This window comes from Aquarana catesbeiana, linkage group LG07 (genome assembly GCF_042186555.1).
Source record: "Aquarana catesbeiana isolate 2022-GZ linkage group LG07, ASM4218655v1, whole genome shotgun sequence".
In the NCBI taxonomy this organism is placed as follows: Eukaryota; Metazoa; Chordata; class Amphibia; order Anura; family Ranidae; genus Aquarana; species Aquarana catesbeiana.
In genome coordinates, this window is record NC_133330.1 from 187673421 (window position 1) to 187698143 (window position 24723).

Here is a 24723-nt window from a genome sequence, read left to right on the forward strand (position 1 = left end):
GTACCTGGGGGGTGTCTATAGTATGCCTGTAAAGGGGCGCATAATTCCCGTGTTTAGAACAGTCTGACAGCAAAATGACATTTCAAAGGACAAAAAGTAATTTAAAACTACTCGCGGCTGAATTGCGGTCCGACAATACACATAAAAGTTCATTCATAAAAACAGCATGGGAATTTCCCACAGGGGAACCCCGAACCAATATTTTTTTTAAAAATGACGTGGGGGGCCCCCCTAAATTCCATACCAGGCCCTTCAGGTCTGGCATGGATATTAAGGGGAACCCTGGCCAAAATTTAAAAAAAAAAAAATGACGTGGGGTCCCCCTCAAAATCTCTCTGTTTAAGAACTGTCAGAAGACGAGAAGCGCCACACAGCGGGAGCCTCCCATCATGGAGGTTGCGGAGCGGCCCGAGAAGAAGAAGGGAAGAAGACGCCGCGGAGGAAGATGCCGCACGAGAACACCGGAGGTAGAACCAGAAGAAGAAGAAGCTGGAGGAAGAAACCGAAGGAAGATAGAAGATAGAAGAAAGAAGAAGCATTTAGAGCATGAGTCCGGCGACCGATCTTCTTTTTTTTTTTTTTTTTTTTTTTAGGTTATTGAGACACTTTGCTAACCCCAAAATAATACTCAGTTTGGGCATAATATTTCCGCCTCTATCTGTTTTCGTACTGAAGAATAACTTAAAAAATGTGATGCTGGCTGTTTCCATCTTGCTTGTGGGCATGTGAAGCCCACAAGCATTGATTTCCTGGATGCGGTGAATGCTGTTCATTCACAGCTTGTTCACACGCATGATCATTGTTTCCGCACTGAATCTTGGGAAGTCTGACACTAAGCTCCCAGGAGATAGTGCGGTGCCGGGGAAAGGCAATAAACATGCCTACTCCCATGGGAGGAGAGACAGGAAGTGCCACAATAAAGGTAATTATAGTGATAAAAAAAAAAATTTGTGCGGCATTTGAACATCTATGCAATTAACTGAAGGGGGTAAGATTAAGTTAAAAATTTGAGTGGAACCCTGCTTTAAATAAAGGAATTGTCAAAAACTGTCTCTTGTCATTTTTAACATTTTTGACACTTTTTTTGTGAAAAAAGTGTCGTATAAGTGTACCCCCTTACCATTTCACACAGGGGGGGAGGGCCGGGATCTGGGGGTCCTCTTGTTAAAGGGGGCTTCCAGATTCCGATAAGCCCCCCCGCCCGCAGACCCCCACAACCACCGGGCAAGGGTTGTGGGAATGAGGCCCTTGTCCCCATCAACATGGGGACAAGGTGCTTTGGGGGGCTACCCCAAAGCACCCTCCCAATGTTGAGGGCATGTGGCCTGGTACAGTTCAGGAGGGGGGGGATTTTTCATCCCCCCTCTTTACCTGCAGCCTGTCAGGTTGCGTGCTCGGATAAGGGTCTGGTATGGATTTTTGGGGGGACCCCACGCCATTTGTTTTTAAATTTTGGCCGGGGTTCCCCTTAATACCCATACCAGACCTGGAGGGCCTGGTATGGAATTTAGGGGGACCCCACGCCATTTTTTTTTTTTTTAATTTTGGTTCGGGGTTCCCCTGTGGGGAATTCCCATGCCGTTTTTATCAATGAACTTTTATGTGTATTGTCGGACCGGCAATTCATTAATAGCCGCAAGTAGTTTTAAATGACTTTTTTTCCTTCGAAATGTCATTTTGCTGTCACTGTTCTAAACACGGGAAACATGCGCCCCTTTACAGGCATACTATAGACACCCCCCAGGTACGAAATTTAAAGGAATATTACACTTTTATTGTTTCACTTTAAGCATTATTAAAATCACTGCTCCCGAAAAAACGTCCGTTTTTAAAACTTTTTTTTTGCATTGATCCATGTCCCCTGGGATAGGACCCAGGTGCCCAAACACTTTTTATGACAATAACTTGCATATAAGCCTTTAAAATTAGCACTTTTGATTATTCATGTTCGTGTCCCATAGACTTTAACGGTGTTCGCGTGTTCGAACAAATTTTTTGCCTGTTCGCATGTTCTGGTGCGAACCGAACGGGGGGGTGTTCGGCTCATCCCTAATTTTGACAATAGGACAACAAGTGGCCGAGGATCTAAAAACAACAAACACAAATCGTAAAACCTAAAACACAAAAATATTTTATGAAATATTTATAAAATATAAGATTGAGAGTATGTCTTTAAACTTATACGGCAACAGCAGCATAGTTAGGCACAGTAAGACCTATGTACCTGGCCAGAGGAGCGTCCGCAAAACACAAATAACAGAGGTATACTTGTGGCCATGTAAGTTCCGATAGGGCTAAGCGTTAGGAATGAGAGGGCCCAGGCCATCCGGCCCAACGGTTATCCCATCTGTGGTGAACCCCCAGAGGGGGAAGATCGGTGTTTACGATCCACCTTCTGCCATCTGGGTTCAGTGCTGCTGGGCAGGGGTGGGATGGCATCCTGCCATCCAGGTAGCTCAGGCGGGGATATGCTTACATCCATGCAAAATTTCTCCAGGTCCTCTGGAAACCGAAGAATCGCCGTTTTGCCATCTCTGCAATCAACACCACTGGGAAGCCCCATCTGTGCTTGATGGAGGCGGCTCGCAACTTCTCCGTCAGAGGATGCAGGGCCCTGCGTCGTTCTAAAGTTTCTCTGGCCAGGTCCGGGAAAAAAGATAATATGGCGCCATCAAAGTCCAATGATGTAGCATCTCTGACCTTTTTCATAATGAGTTATTTTTTCTTGTAGTAATGGACCCTGCAAATTACATCATGAGGGGTGTCTGAAGAGAGGTTGTGGGGACGGAGGGCCCTGTGCACACAGTCAATTTTCAGAGGGTGGTCAGCGGCCTGCCCCAACAGACCAATAAAAATATCCTGGATGGAGGGGAGAAGATCCTCATCTCTAGTCGCCTCAGGTAATCCTCTGATGCGAATATTGTTATGCCTGTTGCGGTTCTCCTGGTCCTCGATTTTATATAGGGCCATCATGTGAGCTATGGTAAGGCTGCCAGTGGATGACTGCAGGTTTTTAATGGCCACCGTGTGGCGATCCAGGCGCTGCTCTGTCTCCTCCACCCGTTCTAATACTTGAGAGAGGTCAGAGCGTACAACGGAAACCTCCTTTTTGATGGCGCGTTCTAGGCTCAAAAGCATGGATGCAAGTTCCATTTTGGTGGATAAGTCACTCACCAAGGCCGCGACCCCTGAATGTCTGGACGTGCTCTCCTCACCCTCCTAGCCGGCTGATGAGGCCGGAGAGCGGTGTCTGTGTTCGGGCCTATGTCGAGGGGCGGAGCTTGCGCCAGAGCTCACGCCACGAGGCGAGCGGCCTAGGTCATCTATGTCTGCTGGGTCTTCTGGATCCATGGCAAGGAAACGTTTTATCGAGCCAACCGAAGGCCCTTTTTTTAGATAGGGGCTTGCCTGACCTCTTCCGCTTTTTTTTCAGGTGTAGGACAATGGCAGAGAGCTGATCAAGTGCTATAATTGATTTGCCAGCGTCGGAGGAGCTTGGGAAAAACGTGTCCTCACTGCTGCATGTCAAAACCACGCCCCCCAATTTATGTATTACCTTAAAGTGTTATTAACACTGCTACTACGCTCACTATCTTACCATATAGGCAAATAAGGATTAAAGGTATTTATTGTAAAGTTAATACGATACAGGTTATATCTTATACTTTAGAGTCAAAGCATTCATATGTAAATCATTAAGAGTAAGCATCAATACATCTCCGGATATTGTAGCATCACTCTACATTTCGATTGGGGGACTTCCATCAATCACAAAGAGGAGCCGGGAGTTCACCACAAGACACGTCTGTCGCCTTTTATTTGAGTCCCATTATGACACAGTGCAGTGGAAGGCGTCGTCTTACCTCACAACGCCTATCAAATTCCACACAGGCAGATTTACGGATTATCTTAACTTCTACGCGATAGATAAGACAAGCAAAGAGATCGGGTTTGGTCCGGCACACCTTATTAGACTTTTTCTTATAATTACAGTACTGTATAAATCATAGACTATGGACTTCTCAGAGCCCTTGAAAGCTCTCCCAGAGCTTATCTCACTGTTCACCCAGAACAAGTTCTGCTTCTCAGAGCAGTCTTAACTCATTACTGCTTCTCAGAGCAGTTTAACTTATCGAGGTCTAAATTACAGGTCCCTTTAAAGGAATAGAGGTCACGGCAAGAGAAAAATAAATATAAATTCAACTCACCGGACATATTATGTTCGATCCCGAGACAAGCACCCAATCTGCTAGGAAATGTGGATGGTCTAGGGGTATATAGACCCTCGATACCTCTGACTAAGGTATGACTTCTAATACCCGCAGGCCTGGAGATTAACCCATGAGAAATTGGAACACACACACAAGCTGCATTTCTCAGAGTAATCTGACGTGTATTTGATTATTAGTATTTATACAAGCAATAAAAAAATGCATCAGAAAGTTCAACCCACCGTACTGTCATACAGATTATCCAATAAAAAAGAAGCAAAATCTATGACAAAACCGAATCTCAGCAAAAGCGTAATTTCTAGGAAATCACGTGCTTTACAAGAAATGGAAAGTAGACGAACAGGAACATGAAAAACGAAACTAGATTACCAATCCGTGCACCTAGTAATTTGTGAAATGGATGCTAGAAAGAGAATCAAAATGGAAGCTGATTATAATAAAATAGATGCAGTTAAGCTAAATATCCCTTCATCTGTATCTCTGCATTCTCAAGGGACTTTGTGACAGGCAGAAGAACTGTGGTCATATGCAGTGCCATACATCTCCACTGCTGTTTTTTTTCAAGCAGGACTGTTGCAGTAGGTCATGTTTTCAGGATTTACTTCACCTTGCACAGGTTGTCAATGACTTGGTATTCATGACAGCAGTTTTATCAAAGAGAAATTCCCAAAACATGGCCTGTATGGGGTACGTGTGGACTGAAGTTGGGAACCACTGATCAAGGCCTTCTTTGATCCACGTGCACTCAATGGCTAAACTAGAGACAATACAATTATGCATGATATTGAGCTTGTCTTCCAGATAGCTTGTGATTGAAGATCAGCACAAAAATATCCAGACAAAATACAACTCCTTGGAAAAAAAGCTAGTTAGCACGCATCTAGCTACATAGTGACGACTCCAGACTGGCACTCACAGAATAGGAGCAAAACTGTTGCCTAGTGGTCCCAGAAAATGTATCAATTGATTACTGGGTCTGTACACTGGACCTCTGGCCTCAACTGACCCAATCATGTGCCTTCCCACCAGCATCCTTTTTAAGAAAATTTTAGTGTGACAGGTGACAAGTAAAGAGTTTAAGCCACCTATCTCTGATACCAATGGGTACAGTTACCATTGTTACTGCTATCACCACCACTGACTGCTCTACTATTTACTTATTGCCACCTTTTCCACATTCCACAAGTCCCAAGTGCATGGCACATTATATTATTTTTTATGTCACCATACCAGCTGCCCAGAAAAATTTAATTGGCCACAGATATAGTAAGGTTGGTTAGCAATGTGCTATTGGCAAAACCCAGTTATTTACTTGTCAATTATAACATATGATGTTATAAACATGATTCTGGCAGTGAGTATTGTAGAGATGCTAGATAGGAGGTAATCAAAGGATGCCTCACAATACAACTTCACCACTCACACGGATACCTTTTATTCCACAAGTTTAACTTTATTTGGATTTGGAAAGTTTTCCCTTCTAAATTGTGTAAAGGCATAGTTGTGTTGGATGGACACCTCCATAATATAAATTAAATAGCAAAAAATGAGTAGTAACCTCCAAATATGTCCGTTGAGAAGATGTCAAATAAAAGCACACTGCTTTGGATCTTAATGTGCACTTCCAGGAGCCAGTGATGTCACCCCAGTGCTCGGAATAGCACGGAGGTGAAGTAAGGAGGAGTATGCTTGTGAGCCTGACTGATTATACACGCTTAGTTGAAGCTGAATACATGTGAGTGATTAATACAGTGTTGCGCGATGAGTTTTTTGTTTCCTTTTTTTCTCGTTTTGAGATCGGTATTCTGGGAAAATAGTAACAGCTACCAGATTCTGTGGATTGAGAAAAGGACATTCTAGGAGCGAACAAGACACCCGAAGGGTGGAGGTTTCTTCTTACTACCATATCCACTGATTGAAACAACTGATCGGCATATGTATGTGCAGTACACAGAGATTTCCCACGTAGATTTCTTGTGCAAAGTTTATTTGGAAGTGCACATTAAGATCCAAAACAGTGTGCTTTTATTTGACATCTCAGCGGACATATTTGTATTTATATTATGGAGGTGTCTATTTAACACATTGCATTAATTTATATTTATATTTATTTTTACTTTGCACATATTTTCACATTGCACTTATTTATTTACATCAATTCATTTATTTAAATAGCAATGTGCATTTATTTAAGGTTGTGATAGTAGCGCACCAATTGTTCACATTTAATTGTTTACATTTTTCACATATTTTTACAGTGCGGGAGCACTTATATTGGTTACAGCTGTCTTCATTTAGGCACCTTTTTTTAAATTAAGGTTTTAATAATATCAGCGCGTTAGTATTTAATAGTTTTTTAGTTGTGTTGGGTATTCTACTTAAAGTTCATGTTTAAAAAAAAAAAAAAAAACTGGGCGTTACCACACCTCTCTCCTATCTCTTAATTCCCCACACAGATCTCAGATGTTAGCTGGTACACTGTGCCAGGCAGTGTTGCATCCTAATTTACTTGGGCATCTGTGCTGCAGTGGGCAATCATGACTACAAGTGCTATAAAACATTAAATGAAAAATCAAGGTTGCAATACACTATGTGATGTCTTTGGCTTTTTTCCTATTTGCTTATGCCTGAGTTACTGTATGCTCAAATACATGAGTATGTTTTATGTGCCACTTTTAGATTCCTCATGTAAACCCCCACCAAAAGTTACTAATGGAATACTCAAAGAGGTACAAAAGAAGGACACATACTTTTCGGGTGAAAGAGTAACTTATGAGTGTGCTAAAGGCTATACGATGGGACAAAGCGCAAATTATATCACCTGCGAGGACAACGTTTGGACAGAACCACCAGTATGCAGAGGTAGGTGCTTTTTGTTTCCAGTTTATATAACTGTAATGCCCTGTACACACGGTCAGACATTGATCGGACATTCCGACAACAAAATCCATGGATTTTTTTTCCGACGGATGTTGGCTTAAACTTGTCTTGCATACACATGGTCACACAAAGTTGTCGGAAAATCCGATCGTTCTGAACGCGGTGATGTAAAACACGTACGTTGAGACTATAAATGGGGCAGTAGCCAATAGCTTTCGTCTCTTAATTTATTCTGAGCATGCGTGACGCTTTGTGCGTCGGATTTGTGTACACACGATCGGAATTTCCGACAACGGATTTTGTTGTCAGAAAATTTTATAGCCTGCTCTCAAACTTTGTGTGTCGGAAATTCCTATGGAAAATGTGTGATGGAGCCTACACACGGTCGGAATTTCCGACAACAAGGTCCTATCACACATTTTCCATCGGAAAATCCTATCGTATGTACAGGGCATATGACTTAAAGTGGAGTTCCACCCAAAAGTGGAACTTCCACTCATCTGATTCCTCCCCTCCTTCGGTGCCATAATTGGCACCTTTCGGGGGGGACAGGATACCGGTCTTTGACATGTATCCTTTCCCACTTCCGGGAGCTTCAGCCACAGATATTGACGTCACGGCTGGGGCTCGCTCCTCCTCCCCCTGTCGCCGGGCCAGTAGGAGAGAGGATAGAGCCTCGCGCATGTGCAGTAGGGTTCCCAGCGTGAAGCTGAAAGGCTACACCGCTGGGTTCCCTTACCCGCAATGGTGGCGGCAGCACCCGACAGCTGATGGAAACATTGGCTGCGGTGCCGACATCGCTGGACTAAGGGACAGATAAGTGTCCGATTATTAAAAGCCAGCAGCTGCAGTATATGTAGCTTCTGGTTTTATTTTATTTTTTTTGGGCGGACCTCCGCTTTAATAATTTTTGAGTTTTGAATTCGACAACATAAGACATTTAATACCTACTAGTACAATACTGATACATACAATCTATAAATGATGTATTGCAAAGTCTAAGCTATGCAAGTCTTTAGTGAAATTTTGAAAAAAAAAATAAGAGTGCTCCATCATGGTGTAGCATCCCAGTTTAATATGTAAATGATAAAAGTAATTGACTCCTAATTAAAATCATTGCACTGAGCGTATCATGGATGAGGCTCGGTTCACACTGGGGCAACCTGTCAGGCGACTTAGCCGCTTGACAAGTCGCATTCCATTCAGTGCAATGGAACCATTCTAATTTAAGTGACTCAAGTCGCTCCGACTTAGAAAAAGGTCCCTGTACTATTTGGGGGCGACTTCGGAGCGGCTTGCATTGACTTCTATTAAAGTAGTCATTTGAAAGCCATAATGAGTCAAGCGACCTTGAAGCCGCCCTAGTGTGAACTGAGATGAAGTGTCCCTATATTTTGTCCTTGGTTACTGGCAGTAGCAGGGGAGGAATTGCATGCCACTTGGGACCTCGCACTGGAGCACAAACAACTCTTGCCTCTAGTTTTCCGTGGTTCTTTTTTGAGCTGTAATGTTAGTCTGCCTTCCACTTTGCACATTAAAAGATACCTGTTGCTGGGGCAAGTTTCTGGAAATATATTCCATTCTTCAGACTGTCAGCAATAGTAACTTAGCGGCAATAAAATGCTAATGAATCCTAAATGGCAGTTTTGTTCATAATACAGCAAAAAATGGTTACTTTATGTAGGATAATAAAATAAATTGTATTATTATTAAACTGATCTAAAAAGAGTGATTAGTAATAATAATAATAATACATAATATAAAAGAAGATGTATGCACTGTATGTAGAAATAAGAGAATTATCACAGGAAAGATCATATTCACAAATAATAAACAATAACAATAAACAATTGTTTAGATAGAACCTATGATAAGATGAGCTACAGAAAGATTCTGACTCAAACAAAGTAGTAATAAAATATATCATATACAATCTTAACGAATGATAGTAGTAGAAAAAATAATTAGCCTTATACTAACTTAACCCTGTTTATATGAACTACCTTATGGTATTCACTTCCACCGCTTCATTTAAACCTCCAGGTGGCAGTGTTCCTAAGATCAAATATACTGTATCTCCAGATCAGTTGGTGTATTCTACATGGGTGTAATGTGTGCAGTGCACATGAACCCCAAAGGAAAGGTGAGCCCACTGTACCCTCACACATTGCATCACATGGAGAAACACCCTTCCATTCTGTCTTTGTTGCAGTTGCAATTGTCACTCTTAGCCACAGCAAAGATCCCTCCAGAGCTTGTGCTAGGGAGGAGATTGGGTGCCGGTCATATGTTCAGGGGCAGGTCCTTGTCTACAGGGGGAGGACTGTTATTGGCCACTGCTTAGGCCATTCACAGTCCTGCTAGCACCACCTACTGGACCTAGGGAAGAGAAGAAGAGAACTTACACTGAGGACAACAGGAACCACTATAAGTTCAGGGATGGTTGTAAACTGTGCGGGGGAGTGCTGTGCAGCTGTACTGTGGGGTACATGGTCACTTACTCCTGACCTCTAAACCCTGTGTCGCTTACTACTGACCCTGAACTCTGCGTCACTTACTCCTGACCTCTAAACCCTGTGTCGCTTACTACTGACCCTGAACTCTGCATCATTTATCCTGACCCCTGGCCTCATCTCTTACTATTGACCTATGAACAACTTACTACTGACCTCTGAACCCTGCATCATCTACTACTGATTTCTGAACCCTGCATCACTTATTCCTGACCCACCATTTTCTCCTGACTCCTAAACTCTACATCATTCCTGACCCTTGAATACTGCATCACTTACTCTTGACACCCGATCTTTACATTACTTACTTCTGACCTTTGTACTGTGTGTCAGTTGCTCCTGACCTCTGGACTCTGCATCACCTATTCATTGATTATGGACTATGTGTCGCTTACTGTGTAAAATACAGTGAAACCCAGACCTATTTCCATTATTTCTGCACTATGCAAGTATCAAATTTCTTAAAGTCACAGATAAACTGAAGTACGTATTAAAGGTATTAATAGAATCAATAGTCAATCAGTAAGTCAATAGTCGCTTACTATTGACCATGAACTCTGTCATTTACTGCAGACATCTGGACTCTGCCTCACTCCTGACCTCTGGCTTCTGCACCACTTACTACTGACTACTGAACTCTGCATTATCTACAACTGATTTCTGAACTCTGCATTATCTACAACTGATTTCTGAACTCTGCATTATCTACTACTGATTTCTGAACTCTGCATTATCTACTACTGATTTCTGAACTCTGCATTATCTACTACTGATTTCTGAATTTGTCATCACTTACTCCTGATCTTTGAACTCTGCATCTTCTACTACTGATCTCTATGTCACTCCTGACCCTTAAGCTCTGCGTCACTTACTACTGAACCTTTGCATTACTACTGAACCCCCACACTATGCACTCCTTCAAGCCCTGTCCAATATTTAGTGAAAATAATAAACAACACCTCACACATTTTCTTTTTCACTGTCAGGAGGGGCCAACTTATGATCTTGCACACAGACTCTGCTTTCAGAAAACTACCTTGCTCCTGTACATGTACGTTGCTGGCATGTTTCCAGGTTTGGGGCACGCATGCGTGTGACTGGACACAGTACAAGTTTGGCAGCAGATTTCAGCCAATGAGTTCCAATCACACACAGAGTTCTGTGTGTACAAACACACAGAGCTCTGTTTACAGTGAACAACAGTGTGGCTCAGGGGTCGACTTTTTTTTACTGGCATGTGACTCCCTCCCCATTTGCAGAGTGGCACAGCAGGACAGTGTCCATGAGACACAGCTTCTGCTGTGCATGCTGATCTCTGAGTTCTTTGACCCGCAGCGGCACTAAGGGGAGCCCACTGTGCCCCCACGCATTGTATAACATGAGAAAATGTTATTTGCTTCTCTGTGTTTGCTGCAGCTATGATCGTCACTCACAGCTGCAACAAAGTTCCATCCAGCTCCTGTGATGGGAGGTGATCGGGTGCCGGTCTGCTAGGGGAAGGGTCCCTGTTTCCAGTCGGAGGAGGACCGTTACTGGGCACTGCTAAGGCCAATCACAGGCCTAGCCCTGCCCAACATGGGGTAAAATATGACTCGCTTGGCTGTAATGAAGGGATCTCTCTGTGACTGAGAAAATGGCATCAGGTCGTGTTTGTTGAATTATTAAAGATGACTTATTGTTGGCATATTTCAAATTATTTTTACAATCCCTCTCCCTCTTCCTTTTAAAAAATGTGTGTGTGTGTGTATGTATATGTATGTATGTATGTATATATATATATATATATATATATACACACACAGTATCCCACAGAAGTGAGTACTACCCTGACATTTTTGTAAATATTTAATTATAACTTTTCATGTGACAACACTGAAGAAATGACACTTTGCTACAATGTAAAGTAGTGAGTGTACAGCTTGTATAACAATGTAAATTTGCTGTCACCTCCAAATAACTCAACACGCAACAAAATGTCTAAACAGCTGGCAACAAAAGTGAGTACACTCCTAAGTGAAAATGTCCAAATTGGGCCCTAATGTGTTAAATTTGGTGTTATCGCTCTCACTCTCTCATACTGGTCACTGGAAGTTCAGCATGGCCCCTCATGGCAAAGAATTCTGAGGATCTGAAAAAAAGAATTGTTTCTCTACATATAGATGGCCTAGGGCCAGGGGTAGGCAACCTCCGCCCTCCAGCTGTTTTAAAACTACAAGTCCCATGAGACATTGCAAGACCCTGACAATCACAGGCATGACTCCTAGAGACAGAGGCGTGATGGTATTTGTAGTTTCACCACAGCTGGAGGGCCGAGGCTGCCTACCCCTGGCCTAGGCTATAAGAATATTGCCAAGACCCTGAAATAGGGTTGCCACTTTTTCTTCAAGCCAAACACAAACACTTTAGTGGCGAATAGCAAAAAAATTTTTTAAGCATACTCTAGAGCAGTGATGGCGAACCTTGGCACCCCAGATGTTATGGAACTACATTTCCCATGATGCTCAGCTAAATGCAGAGTGCATGAGCATCATGGGAAATGTAGTTCCAAAACATCTGGGGTGCCAAGGTTCGCCATCACTGCTCTATAGGATTGTAAAAGACCTGGGACACCTTTGGGCACTCCAAAGAGAACAGTAATGTGGAGTGCATAGTTCCCCCTTACCCTCAAATCAGGCACTGTTCTGAGCTACATTGCTGTCTGAATATTATGTCCGGGTTTCAGGTGGACTGAAACCCGGACACATGATTCAAAACCCGAACTGTCCGGGTGAATCCCGGACAGGTGGCAACCCTACCCTGAAACTGAGCTACAATACAGTGGCCAAGACCATACAGTGGTTTACCAGGACAGGTTCCACTCAGAACAGGCCTTGCCATGGTCGACCAAAGAAGTTGAGTGCACATGCTCAGCGTCATATCCAGAGGTTGTCTTTGGGAAATAGAGGTATGAGTGCTGCCAGCATTGCTGCAGAGGTTGAGGGGGGTGGGGGGTGGGTCAGCCTGTCAGTGCTCAGACCATAGGCCGCACACTGCATCAAATTGGTCTGCATAGGTGCTGCCAGCACTGGGGAGCTACAGTTCATTGAGGGAACAATGAATGCCATCATGTAATTTGACATACTGAAGCAGAGCATAATCCCCTCCCTTCAGAGACTGGGCTGCAGGGCAGTATTCCAACACAACAACCCCAAACACACCTTCAAGATGACCACTGTCTTGCTTAAGAAGCTGAGGGTAAAGGTGATGGACTAGCCAAGCATGTCTCCAGGCCTAAACCCTATTGAGCATCTGTGGGGCATCTGCAAACGGAAGGTGAAGAGGACAAGGTTTCTAACATCCACCAGCTCCGTGATCTCGTCATGAAGGAGTGGGAAAGGACTCCAGTGGCAACATGTGAAGCTCTGGTGAACTTCATGCCCAAGAAGGTTAAAGGATATCTAAAAGGTTTTTTTTTTTTAACAAACATGTCATAGTTACCTCCTCTGTGCAGTTGATTTTGCACAGAGTGGCCCCGATCCTCCTCTTCTGGGGTCCCTCAGCGGCGCTCCTGCTCTTCTCGAGTGCCCTGTTGGAGAGCCGCTCTCCCTCGTGGCACTCGTGAGGGCGCGCTCCTGTGTCCTGCTACTGCGCCTATTGACACAGGCAACAGGACTCAGACTCAGCCCCGCCCCCCTGGCTCCCACATCATTGGATTTGATTGACAGCAGCGGGAGCCAATGGCGGCGCTGCTATCAATCTATCCAATCAGGACCTGAAACACTGGCCTGAGCTGGTGTGCTCACCCCCCTCACTGGAAAGACTGGGTTCAGGTAAGTAAAAGGGGGGCTCTGGGGGGCAGCTGCATCACAGGAGGTTTTCATCTTAATGCATAGAATGCATTAAGGTGAAAAACCCTGAGGGTTTACATCCCATTTAAGGCAGTGCTGGAAAATAATGGTGGCCACACAGAATATTGACACTTTAGGCCTAATTTGGACATTTTCACTTAGGGGTGTACTCTCTTTTGTTGCCAGCGGTTTAGACATGAATGGCTGTGTCTTGAGTTATTTTGAGGGGACAACAAATGTACACTGTTATACAAGCTGTACACTCACTAATTTACATTGTAGCAAAGCGTCATTTCTTCAGTGTTGTATGAAAAGACATAATAAAAATGTAAGGGGTGTACTCACTTTTGTGAGATACTGTGTGTGTGTGTGTGTGTGTGTGTGTGTGTGTGTATATGTATATATATATATATATATCATGTGTGTGTGCATGTATATGCCTCACTTACTCCTGACCCCTCAGAATAAAATTGTTTTCCTCTAGTGGGACTTTATAAGGCAAGAGTATTGAAGCAATATATCAAAAAATATATATAATTTTATTATCAAAAGTTAAAACATGACAAGAAATTGACTAAAAGAGGTGGATGCCGACAATTCAATTGGTGGTAACAAAAGAGATATACATATCTGTATACAGTGATAGCACAAGTAACCTCACATAAACTGTTTCTGCTGAGGGCTGCACAAACAGAAGCCCGACGCGTTTCAAGGTTATGAAGGTTGGAACCTCTTCCTCAGGGGTTGATGGTGAGGTAAATGGTTATCTAAACATTTTACAAAGAAAATGTTCGCATATGATCATGAAACATAAGAGTCAAAGATGCCTTAGTGCATTTAGGGAATATTCTCACCATGTTACTCTTAAACCAACATTAGATAGCATCCGACTTCAAGAGAATAAGGGGCAGAATAGTTTGCCAGTAGGGATCGGGCCCATAAGTCCCCTGAACTGTGCCTCACCTACTCCCGATCCCTGAACTCTGCCTCACTTATTCCTGAACCCCAAACTCTTCCTCACTCCTGAACCCTGAACTCTGCATCACTTACTCCTGACCTCTGTATCGCTTACTCATGACCCTTGAACTCTGCCTTACTTGCTCCTGACCCCTGAACTCTGCCTCACTTGCTCTTAACCCCTGAACTCTGCCTCACTTGCTCCTGAACCCTGAACTCTTCCTCACTTACTCCTGACCCCCAAACTCTGCCTCACCTACTCCTGATTCCTAAACTCTGCCTCACCTACTCCTGATCTATGAACTCTGCCTCATCTACTCCTGATCCATTTACTCTGCCTCATCTACTCCTGACCTGTGAACTCTGCCTCATCTACTCCTGATCCCTGAACTCTGCCTCATCTACTCCTGATCCCTGAACTCTGCCTCACTTATTGCTGACCCCTAAACTCTTACTCCAACCCCTGAACTCTTAGTCCTGACCCCTGAACTCTGCCTCACCTCTGACCCCTAAACTCTGCCTCACTTACTCCTGAACACTACCTCATTTACTTATGACCCCTGAACTCTGCCTCATTTACTTCTGACCCCTGAACTCTGCCTCATTGCTCATGACCCCTGAACTCTGCCTCACTTGCTCTTGACCCCTGAACTCTGCCTCACTTACTGCCGACCCCTGAACTCTGCCTCACTTACTCCTGATCCATGAACTCTGCCTCACTTACTCCTGATCCATGAACTCTGCCTCACCTACTCCTGACCCCTGATCTCTTCCTCACTTAATCTTAATGTGTGAATGCTATGTCACTCCTGATCCCTGAACTCTGCCTCAGATACTTTTGATCCCGGAACTCTGCCTCACTCCTGATCCCTGAACTCTGCCTCACCTACTCCTGATCCCTAAACACTGCCTCACTCCTAATGCCTGAATGCTTCCTCACTCCTGATCCCTGAACTCTGCCTCACCTACTCCTGATCCCGGAACTCTGCCTCACTCCTGACCCCTGAACTGCCTCAACTACTCCCGATCCCTGAACTCTTTTTTTTTTTTGCAAAATCTTTTTATTACGTTTTATATTATCATACAGAGTTGCCCACAAACGGGCCAAACATTACCCAGGCATGGGCACATCCTCTAAAGTGGCAACAGACCACTCCAGGGCACATCCTTTAACATATACAAACTTGTTTATCTATACCCCAATGGGGGAGAGGGTTAATTCAGGAAACATTGTGCTCTGTATTAAAGTGACAGGATAATGTGCCAAGAAAAATTGGGTCAATCTGCTAGCATACTATAACCATAATGTTAAATTAGGAACTAGTTATCGCATCAGACGCTGTGGCATTATCCACCCAACAGGACCATACCTTATCAAATTTCTGTGGGCAACCCCTGCTCAAGTAGGTGGCTTTATAAAGGGGCAAACTGGCATTGACAAGGCTTTTCCAGAATTTAACCGAGGGGGGAGATGACTGTTTCCAGGTCATCGTGATGGCCTTACGTGCATAATATAATAACAGAGATATTAGTATTTTCCTAGTTCTAAGTATTGGCATTTGTTCCACTAGTCCCAGCAGACAATGTTTAGGATCACAAGGGACGACAAGCCTAGTGACCCCATGGATCACCTGGAGCACTTGTTTCCAATAGTGTGCAATTGCTGGGCAGGCCCAGAAAATGTGAAAGAAATCCCCCGGCTGATAAGAGCAGCGCCAACACGCCGGTGAATTCGCCGGCGACATCTGGTGCAACCTGTGGGGGGTGTAGTGGACTCTATGTACAATTTTGTATTGGACTAGCTTGTCCCTGGCTGAGACCAGAGGGGAGAACGGAAAATCCCAGATCTCCCTCCAGTTATCATCATTCAGCTCCAGTATGTCCCCCACCCATTTCATTTCAGCTCAGGGATGCCAGCAACCAGCAGGGACCCTATAAATCTGAGACGTGGGTTTCTCAAGATCCTTCACTCGAAGGGTGGATTCGAGTTATGAATACTCCAATATAATTGGTTGGCCCAAGAACTGACACCTATAGGCATGAGCGACTTGAAGGTACCGAAAGTGGGCACTTGCAGGCACATTAAATTTGGTACGCAAGACATGAAAGGGGATGAGTTCCCCATTGGTGATCACATGTTCAAGGGTCAATATTTTATATTTAGCCCAGGCCTGTGGATCCGGGATGGTATTGAACTGCGATAGGTTAGGATTCAGCCACAGGGGGGTGTGAGGAGACCAGGAGTTCGGCTGGGGTGCCCTCAGCGCCTCCCCTACCCTCCACGCCCGCATAGTGGTGCGCATAGAAGGTGTGAGGTGTTCTTGGCCCCCCTGAAAAGTAACCCCCTCAAGGCCTCCAGAGACCCCACTATAGCCGCCTCCAGCACCGTTGCAGAATTGGTCAGGTCCGGCTGCAACCACCAATGGGCAGTTACAAGCTGTGTGGCCAAGAAATATTTGTGACAATCAGGTAAAGCCAAGCCCCCACTGTCCACCGGCCTGGTCAGAGTGGTGTATTTGAATCTAGGTGGCTTTGTTCCCCAAATGAAGGAGAGGAAAAGTTGTTTAAGAGAGGTAAAGAAAGTTTTGGTCAGCCATTGTGGGGAATTCCTAAAAATGTATGTGAGTTTGGGGAGGACTTTCATTTTAAGAAGGTTGATACGCCCAATGAGGGAAAGAGGGAGATTGCCCCACGCCTTCAATTTGTATCTGATAACTATCAGGACAGGATCAAGATTAAGCTGGACAAAATCCCCGCCCTCTCTTGAGATGATGATACCTAAATAGGTAAATCTATTCACCCACTGGAATGGGGTAGAGGAGGACTTGGCCCCCTCATCCACCGGAAAGAGCTGAGACTTGTGCCAATTCACCCTCAACCCCGTGAAGGCGGAGAAGACGTCCATGACCCCAAGTGCGCCCCGCAGAGAGCCACCAGCGTCGTTTAAAAATAGGAGTAAGTCTTCCGCGTAGAAAGCCACTCTCTCCTCCAGCCAGCCGACCCTAAGCCCACGGACCTCGGTCGAGCCTCTAAAGGCCTCCACTATAGGTTCCATGACCAGGGCGAACAGGGCCGGGGAGAGAGGGCATCCCTGTCTGGTGCCTCTCTGCAGGGAGAACGGAGGAGACAGGGAGCCATTCATTTTAATACATGCCAGGGGACCGTTATATAATGTACGGATCCAGTCAATAAATTTCAGTGGGAAACCCATTCTTCTCAGCACCTCCCACAGATATACCCACTCCACCGTGTCAAATGCTTTCTCCATATCAAGGGTGGCAATGGTCCTAGTACCCTGATTAGTATGGGGGGCATGAATATTAGAAAACAGTCTGCGTATGTTAATGTCTGTGGACCTACCTGGCATAAAACCCGTTTGATCAGAGTCAATCAGGGATTTTATTACCTTATTAAGCCTAGCGGCCAGTAGTTTAGTCAGTATTTTTAGGTCACAGTTTAGGGGCGCTATCGGCCTGTAGGAGGCGCACAGCTTAGGGTCTTTATTAGGCTTTGGAATAAGAACAATATGGGCTTCCCTCATAGAGGGTGGTAAGGAGCCCCGTTGGAGACAGACCTGAAACATCTGAGCTAATTTGGGGGCGAGTGTCTCTACGTGAGCTCTATAATATTCTATGGGGAGTCCATCCGGCCCCGGGATCTTCCCTGCTGGGAAAGATCTAATGGCCACCACGACCTCTTCTGGTGAGATCTCTGAAACAAGGAATTGTCTCTCTGCATCAGAGAGCCATCCCAGAGCTAGCGTGTCTAACATAGAGAGCATTGGAGCAGGGTCAAAGTTATCAGGGAGTGAGGAGACATATAGAGAGGTATAAAACTTGGTGAATGCAGATAGGATATCCTCCTGGGAGGTGACTAATACCCCTTCTTCCATAAGGATTTCAGGTATAACCGCTAAGGGCCTATCCTGCTGTGCTAGCATCGCCAGGAGTTTGCTATTTTTATCTCCATGTTCGAAATGTTCCTGTCTGCTATTTTGTATACCAGCTCTGGTGATGTCTGAGACATGTAGGTGTAGTTCCCGCCTAAGCGAGGAAAGGTGCTCGAAGTTGGGGATCGTAGCCGAGATCGATTAATGAGTCAGAGCCTCCTCAACTTTGTGTTGCAGGTCAGATACCTTGTCCCCAAGTTCCGCCCTAACCGCCGCCACAGCCGAGATATATCGACCCCTGCTGTGAGCTTTGGAAGCCTCCCACACCACCTCCAGGGAGGCTGACCCCGCATTATCCACCCAGTAATCCTGTAAAGAGGGAGAGACCTTATCATGGATTGCTTCATTGTTGATCCAATGGGGTTGTAACCTCCATAGGGGCTTTACTCTTTGACCTGGTGGTCCTAATGGTCAATTTAAGAGGATGATGATCAGATAAACCAGAGGGAAGGTAACTAGCCTCTTGGATGTTTGCAAGGAGGGCAGCATTGACAAAAGCCAAATCTATTCGGGAAGACGTTTTAAATGTGGACAAAAAGCAGGAGTACGTTCTATCCTGGGGGTGAAGCCACCTCCATGCTTCTTGGAACTCAGTTGCCTGAGCCCACGAACCCAGGTCAGAATTAAAAGTAGATTGTGGGGAGGGCCTATCTAATTCACGGGACAGCGTGGCATTAAAGTCTCCCATGAACAGGACAGATGCCTGGCAATGCGGAGCCAGCTTTTCATACAATGTGTACAGCAGTGGCGGAATTATCAGGGTCGCTGCAGTCGCACTTGCGACTGGGCCCTGTAGTTCCGCCAATCCAGGGGGGGCCCGCCGCCGCCCGCCAGTGTGACAAGCCCGCCGCCCGTCCGTTCGCTAGTGTGAGGGGCCCGTCCACTCTGGCTGCTGTTGTGAGGGCAGCATGTGTCAGTTTGTTCTGGCGCGGGGAGGGGGGCTTTCGCTCGCTGAGCGGAGAGAGAGAAGGCAGAGGCAGCGCTGATACTGTGGACCACCCCGCCCCCGCCTATCCAGAGACAGAGAGAATGTAGGGAGGTGGGGCGGGCACTGCTGACATCAAGTAAGAGAAGGAGGGGGAGGAGCTGCAGGAGGTCGCGGACGCTGTGTAAGGACTGGAGTAGAGACAGTGACACGTGGAGCGCAGGGAGCCGAGAGAGACACGGAGCAATGCAGGGGAAACCGAGTGGACACTGACAGCAAGTAAGTGTCTCTGATCCCAGCACCCAGCGCTGCCAATGAACCCAGTCCCCACCACCGCTGATTCCATCCCACCACAGCCACTCATCCCTTCTGCCCAGCACTGACACTCATCCCCCCAGCACTGAAACTGATCCCATCCCCCACTGACACTCATTCCACCCCCCGATCATCACAGCCACTCACCCCCCCAGCACTGAAACTGATCCCACCCCCCACTGACACTCATTCCACCCCCCCACCAGCACAGCCACTCATCCCCCCAGCACAGCCACTCATCCCCCCAGCACTGACACTGATCTCACCCCCCCAGCACTGACACTCATACCCCCCCACCTGCACTGACACTCATTCCCCAGCACTGATCCTACCCCCCACCAGCACAGCCACTCATCCCCCAGCACTGACACTCATTCCACCCCCCGCACTGACACTCATCCCCCCAGCACTGACTGACACTGATCCCACCCCCCCAGCACTGACACTCATCCCCCAGCACTGACACTTATCCCACCCCCCCCAAGCACAGCCACTCATCCCCCCCACCACTGACACTGATCCCACCCCCCAGCACTGACACTCATTCCACCCCCTCACCAGCACAGCCACTCATTCCACCCCCCCACCAGCACTGACACTAATTCACCCCCCTGCACTGACACTCATCCCCCAGCACTGACTGACACTGATCCCACCCCCCCAGCACTGACACTCATACCCCCCACCAACACAGCCACTCGGCCCCCCAGCACTGACTGACACTGATCCCACCCCCCCCCCCAGCACTGACACTCATACCCCCCCACCAGCACAGCCACTCATCCCCCCAGCACTGACTCACACTGATCCCACCCCCCCCCAGCACTGGCACTCATCCCCCCAGCACTGACACTGATCCCACAACCCCCACTCATTCCACCCCCCCACCAGCACAGCCACTCATCCCCCCCAGCACTGACACTGATCCCACCCCCCCAGCACTGACACTCATACCCCCCCACCAGCCCTGACACTTATCCCCCAGCACTGACACTGATCCCTCCCCCCCACCAGCACAGCCACTCATCCCCCCAGCACTGACACTCATCCCCCAGCACTGACACTGATCCCACCCCCCCAGCACTGACACTCATACCCCCCACCGACACTGATACCACCCCCCCATCACTGACACTCATACCCCCCCTACCAGCACTGACACTCATCCCCCCAGCACTGAAACTGATCCCACCCCAGCACTGACACTTATTCCACCCTCCCACCAGCACAGCCACTCATCCCCCCAGCACTGACTGACACTGATCCCACCCCCCCAGCACTGACACTCATACCCCCCTAGCACTGATCCCAGCCCCCCACTCATTCTACCCCCCCACCAGCACTGACACTCATCCCCCCAGCACTGACACTGATCCCACCCCCCCAGCACTGACACTCATACCCCCCCACCGGCACAGCCACTCATCCCCCAGCACTGACACTCATACCCCCTCACCAGCACAGCCACTCATCCCCCCAGCACTGACTGACACTGATCCCACCCCCCCAGCACTGACACTCATACCCCCCAGCACTGACACTGATCCCAACTCCCCACTCATTCCACCCCCCCACCAGCACTGACACTCATCCCCCCAGCACTGACACTGATCCCACCCCCCCAGCACTGACACTCATACCCCCCCCACCTGCACTGACACTCATCCCCCAGCACTGATCCCACCCCCCCACCAGCACAGCCACTCATCCCCCCCACCACTGACACTGATCCCACCCCCCAGCACTGACTCATTCCACCCCCCACCAGCACAGCCACTCATCCCCCCAGCACTGACACTCATTCCACCCCCCGCACTGACACTCATCCCCCCAGCACTGACACTGATCCCACCCCCCCACTCATTCCACCCCCCCACCAGCACTGACACTCATCCCCCCAGCACTGACACTGATCCCACCCCCCCAGCACTGACACTCATACCCCCCCACCAGCACTGACACTCATCCCCCAGCACTGACACTGATCCCACCCCCCCACCAGCACAGCCACTCATCCCCCCACCACTGACACTGATCCCACCCCCCAGCAATGACACTCATTCCACCCCCCCACCAGCACAGCCACTCATTCCACCCCCCCACCAGCACTGACACTCATTCCACCCCCCCCCCCCCCCCACACTGACACTCATCCCCCAGCACTGACTGACACTGATCCCACCCCCCCCAGCACTGACACTCATACCCCCCCACCAACACAGCCACTCATCCCCCCAGCACTGACTCACACTGATCCCATTCCCCAATCGCTGACACTCATACCCCCCATCAGCACTGACACTCATCCCCCCAGCACTGACACTGATCCCACCCCCCCCACTCATTCCACCCCCCACCAGCACAGCCACTTATCCCCTCAGCACTGACACTCATCCCCCCAGCACTGACACTGATCCCACCCCCCCAGTACTGACACTCATACCCCCCACCAGCCCTGACACCCATCCCCCAGCACTGACACTGATCCCTCCCCCCCCACCAGCACAGCCACTCATCCGCCCAGCACTGACACTGATCCCCCCCACCAGCACTGACACTCATCCCCCAGCACTGACACTGATACTGCCCCCCCAGCACTGACACTCATCCCCCCAGCACTGAAACTGATCCCACCCCAGCATTGACACTCATTCCACCCTCCCACCAGCACAGCCACTCATCCCCCCAGCACTGAATGACACTGATCCCATCCCCCCAGCACTGACACTCATACCCCCCCAGCACTGACACTGATCCCACCCCCCACTCATTCCACCCCCCCCAGCACTGACACTCATCCCCCCAGCACTGACACTCATCCCCCCAGCACTGAAACTGATCCCACCCCAGCATTGACACTCATTCCACCCTCCCACCAGCACAGCCACTCATCCCCCCAGCACTGACTGACACTGATCCCATCCCCCCAGCACTGACACTCATACCCCCCCCCCAGCACTGACACTGATCCCACCCCCCCCACTCATTCCACCCCCCCCACCAGCACTGACACTCATCCCCCCCAGCACTGACACTGATCCCACCCCCCCAGCACTGACACTCATACCCCCCCACCAGAACTGACACTCATCCCCCAGCACTGACACTGATCCCACCCCCCACTCATTCCCCCCCCCCCCCCACTAGCACAGCCACTCATCCCCCCAGCACTGACACTGATCCCACCCCCCCACCAGCACAGCCACTCATCCCCCCCACCACTGACACTGATCCCACCCCCCAGCACTGACACTCATTCCACCCCCCCACCAGCACAGCCACTCATCCCCCCCCACCACTGACACTGATCCCACCCCCCAGCAATGACACTCATTCCACCCCCCCACCAGCACAGCCACTCATTCCACCCCTCCACCAGCACTGACACTCATTCCACCCCCCCCACACTGACACTCATCCCCCAGCACTGACTGACACTGATCCCACCCCCCCAGCACTGACACTCATACCCCCCCACCAACACAGCCACTCATCCCCCCCAGCACTGACTGACACTGATCCCACCCCTCCAGCACTGACACTCATACCCCCCCACCAGCACAGCCACTCACCCCCCAGCACTGACTCACACTGATCCCACCCCCCAAGCACTGACACTCATACCCCCCATCAGCACTGACACTCATCCCCCCAGCACTGACACTGATCCCACCCCCCCACTCATTCCACCCCCCCACCAGCAGAGCCACTTATCCCCTCAGCACTGACACTCATCCCCCCAGCACTGACACTGATCCCACCCCCCCAGTACTGACACTCATACCCCCCACCAGCCCTGACACTCATCCCCCAGCACTGACACTGATCCCTCCCCCCCACCAGCACAGCCACTCATCCGCCCAGCACTGACACTGATCCCCCCCACCAGCACTGACACTCATCCCCCAGCACTGACACTGATACTACCCCCCCAGCACTGACACTCATCCCCCCAGCACTGAAACTGATCCCACCCCAGCATCGACACTCATTCCACCCTCCCACCAGCACAGCCACTCATCCCCCCAGCACTGAATGACACTGATCCCACCCCCCCAGCACTGACACTCATACCCCCTAGCACTGATCCCAGCCCCCCACTCACTCCACCCCCCACCAGCACTGACACTCATCCCCCCAGCACTGACACTGATCCCACCCCCCCAGCACTGACACTCATACCCCCCCACCAGCACGGCCACTCATCCCCCCAGCACTGACTGACACTGATGCCACCCCCCCAGCACTGACACTCATACCCCCCAGCACTGACACTGATCCCTCCCCCCCACTAGCACTGATACTCATTCCCCCAGCACTGACACTGATCCCATCCCCCCACTCATTCCACCCCCCCACCAGCACAGCCACTCATCCCCCCAGCACTGACACTGATCCCACCCCCCCACTCATTCCACCCCCCCACCAGCACTGACACTCATCCCCCAGCACTGACACTGACCCCACCCCCCCAGCACTGACACTCATACCCCCCCACCAGAACTGACAGTCATCCCCCAGCACTGACACTGATCCCACCCCCCACTCATTCCCCCCCTCCCACTAGCACAGCCACTCATCCCCCCAGCACTGACACTGATCCCACCCCTCCAGCACTGACACTCATTCCACCACCCCACCAGCACAGCCACTCATCCCCCCAGCACTGACACTGATACTACCCCCCCAGCACTGACATCCCCCAGCACTGACACTGATACTACCCCCCCAGCACTGACACTCATCCCCCCAGCACTGAAACTGATCCCACCCCAGCATTGACACTCATTCCACCCCCTCACCAGCACAGCCACTCATCCCCCCAGCACTGACTGACACTGATCCCACCCCCCCAGCACTGACACTCATACCCCCCTAGCACTGATCCCAGCCCCCCCACTCACTCCACCCCCCCACCAGCACTGACACTCATCCCCCCAGCACTGACACTGATCCCACCCCCCAGCACTGACACTCATACCCCCCACCAGCACAGCCACTCATCCCCCCAGCACTGACTGACACTGATGCCACCCCCCCAGCACTGACACTCATACCCCCCAGCACTGACACTGATCCCACCCCCACTCATTCCACCCCCCACCAGCACTGATACTCATTCCCC

The 24723-nt window shown here is 48.8% G+C and overlaps 1 protein-coding gene across 4 annotated transcripts in view; it reads left to right on the top strand.

Annotated features, from left to right (window-relative positions):
* Positions 1-24723, top strand: part of LOC141103381 (coagulation factor XIII B chain-like) — a gene marked incomplete in the record, with an annotated part of 968440 nt that overhangs the window by 704539 nt on the left and 239178 nt on the right. For all 4 annotated transcript variants that reach the window (XM_073592895.1, XM_073592894.1, XM_073592896.1 and 1 more), the window contains 1 exon segment: positions 6912-7094. In XM_073592895.1, coding sequence (XP_073448996.1) covers positions 6912-7094 — 183 coding nt within the window.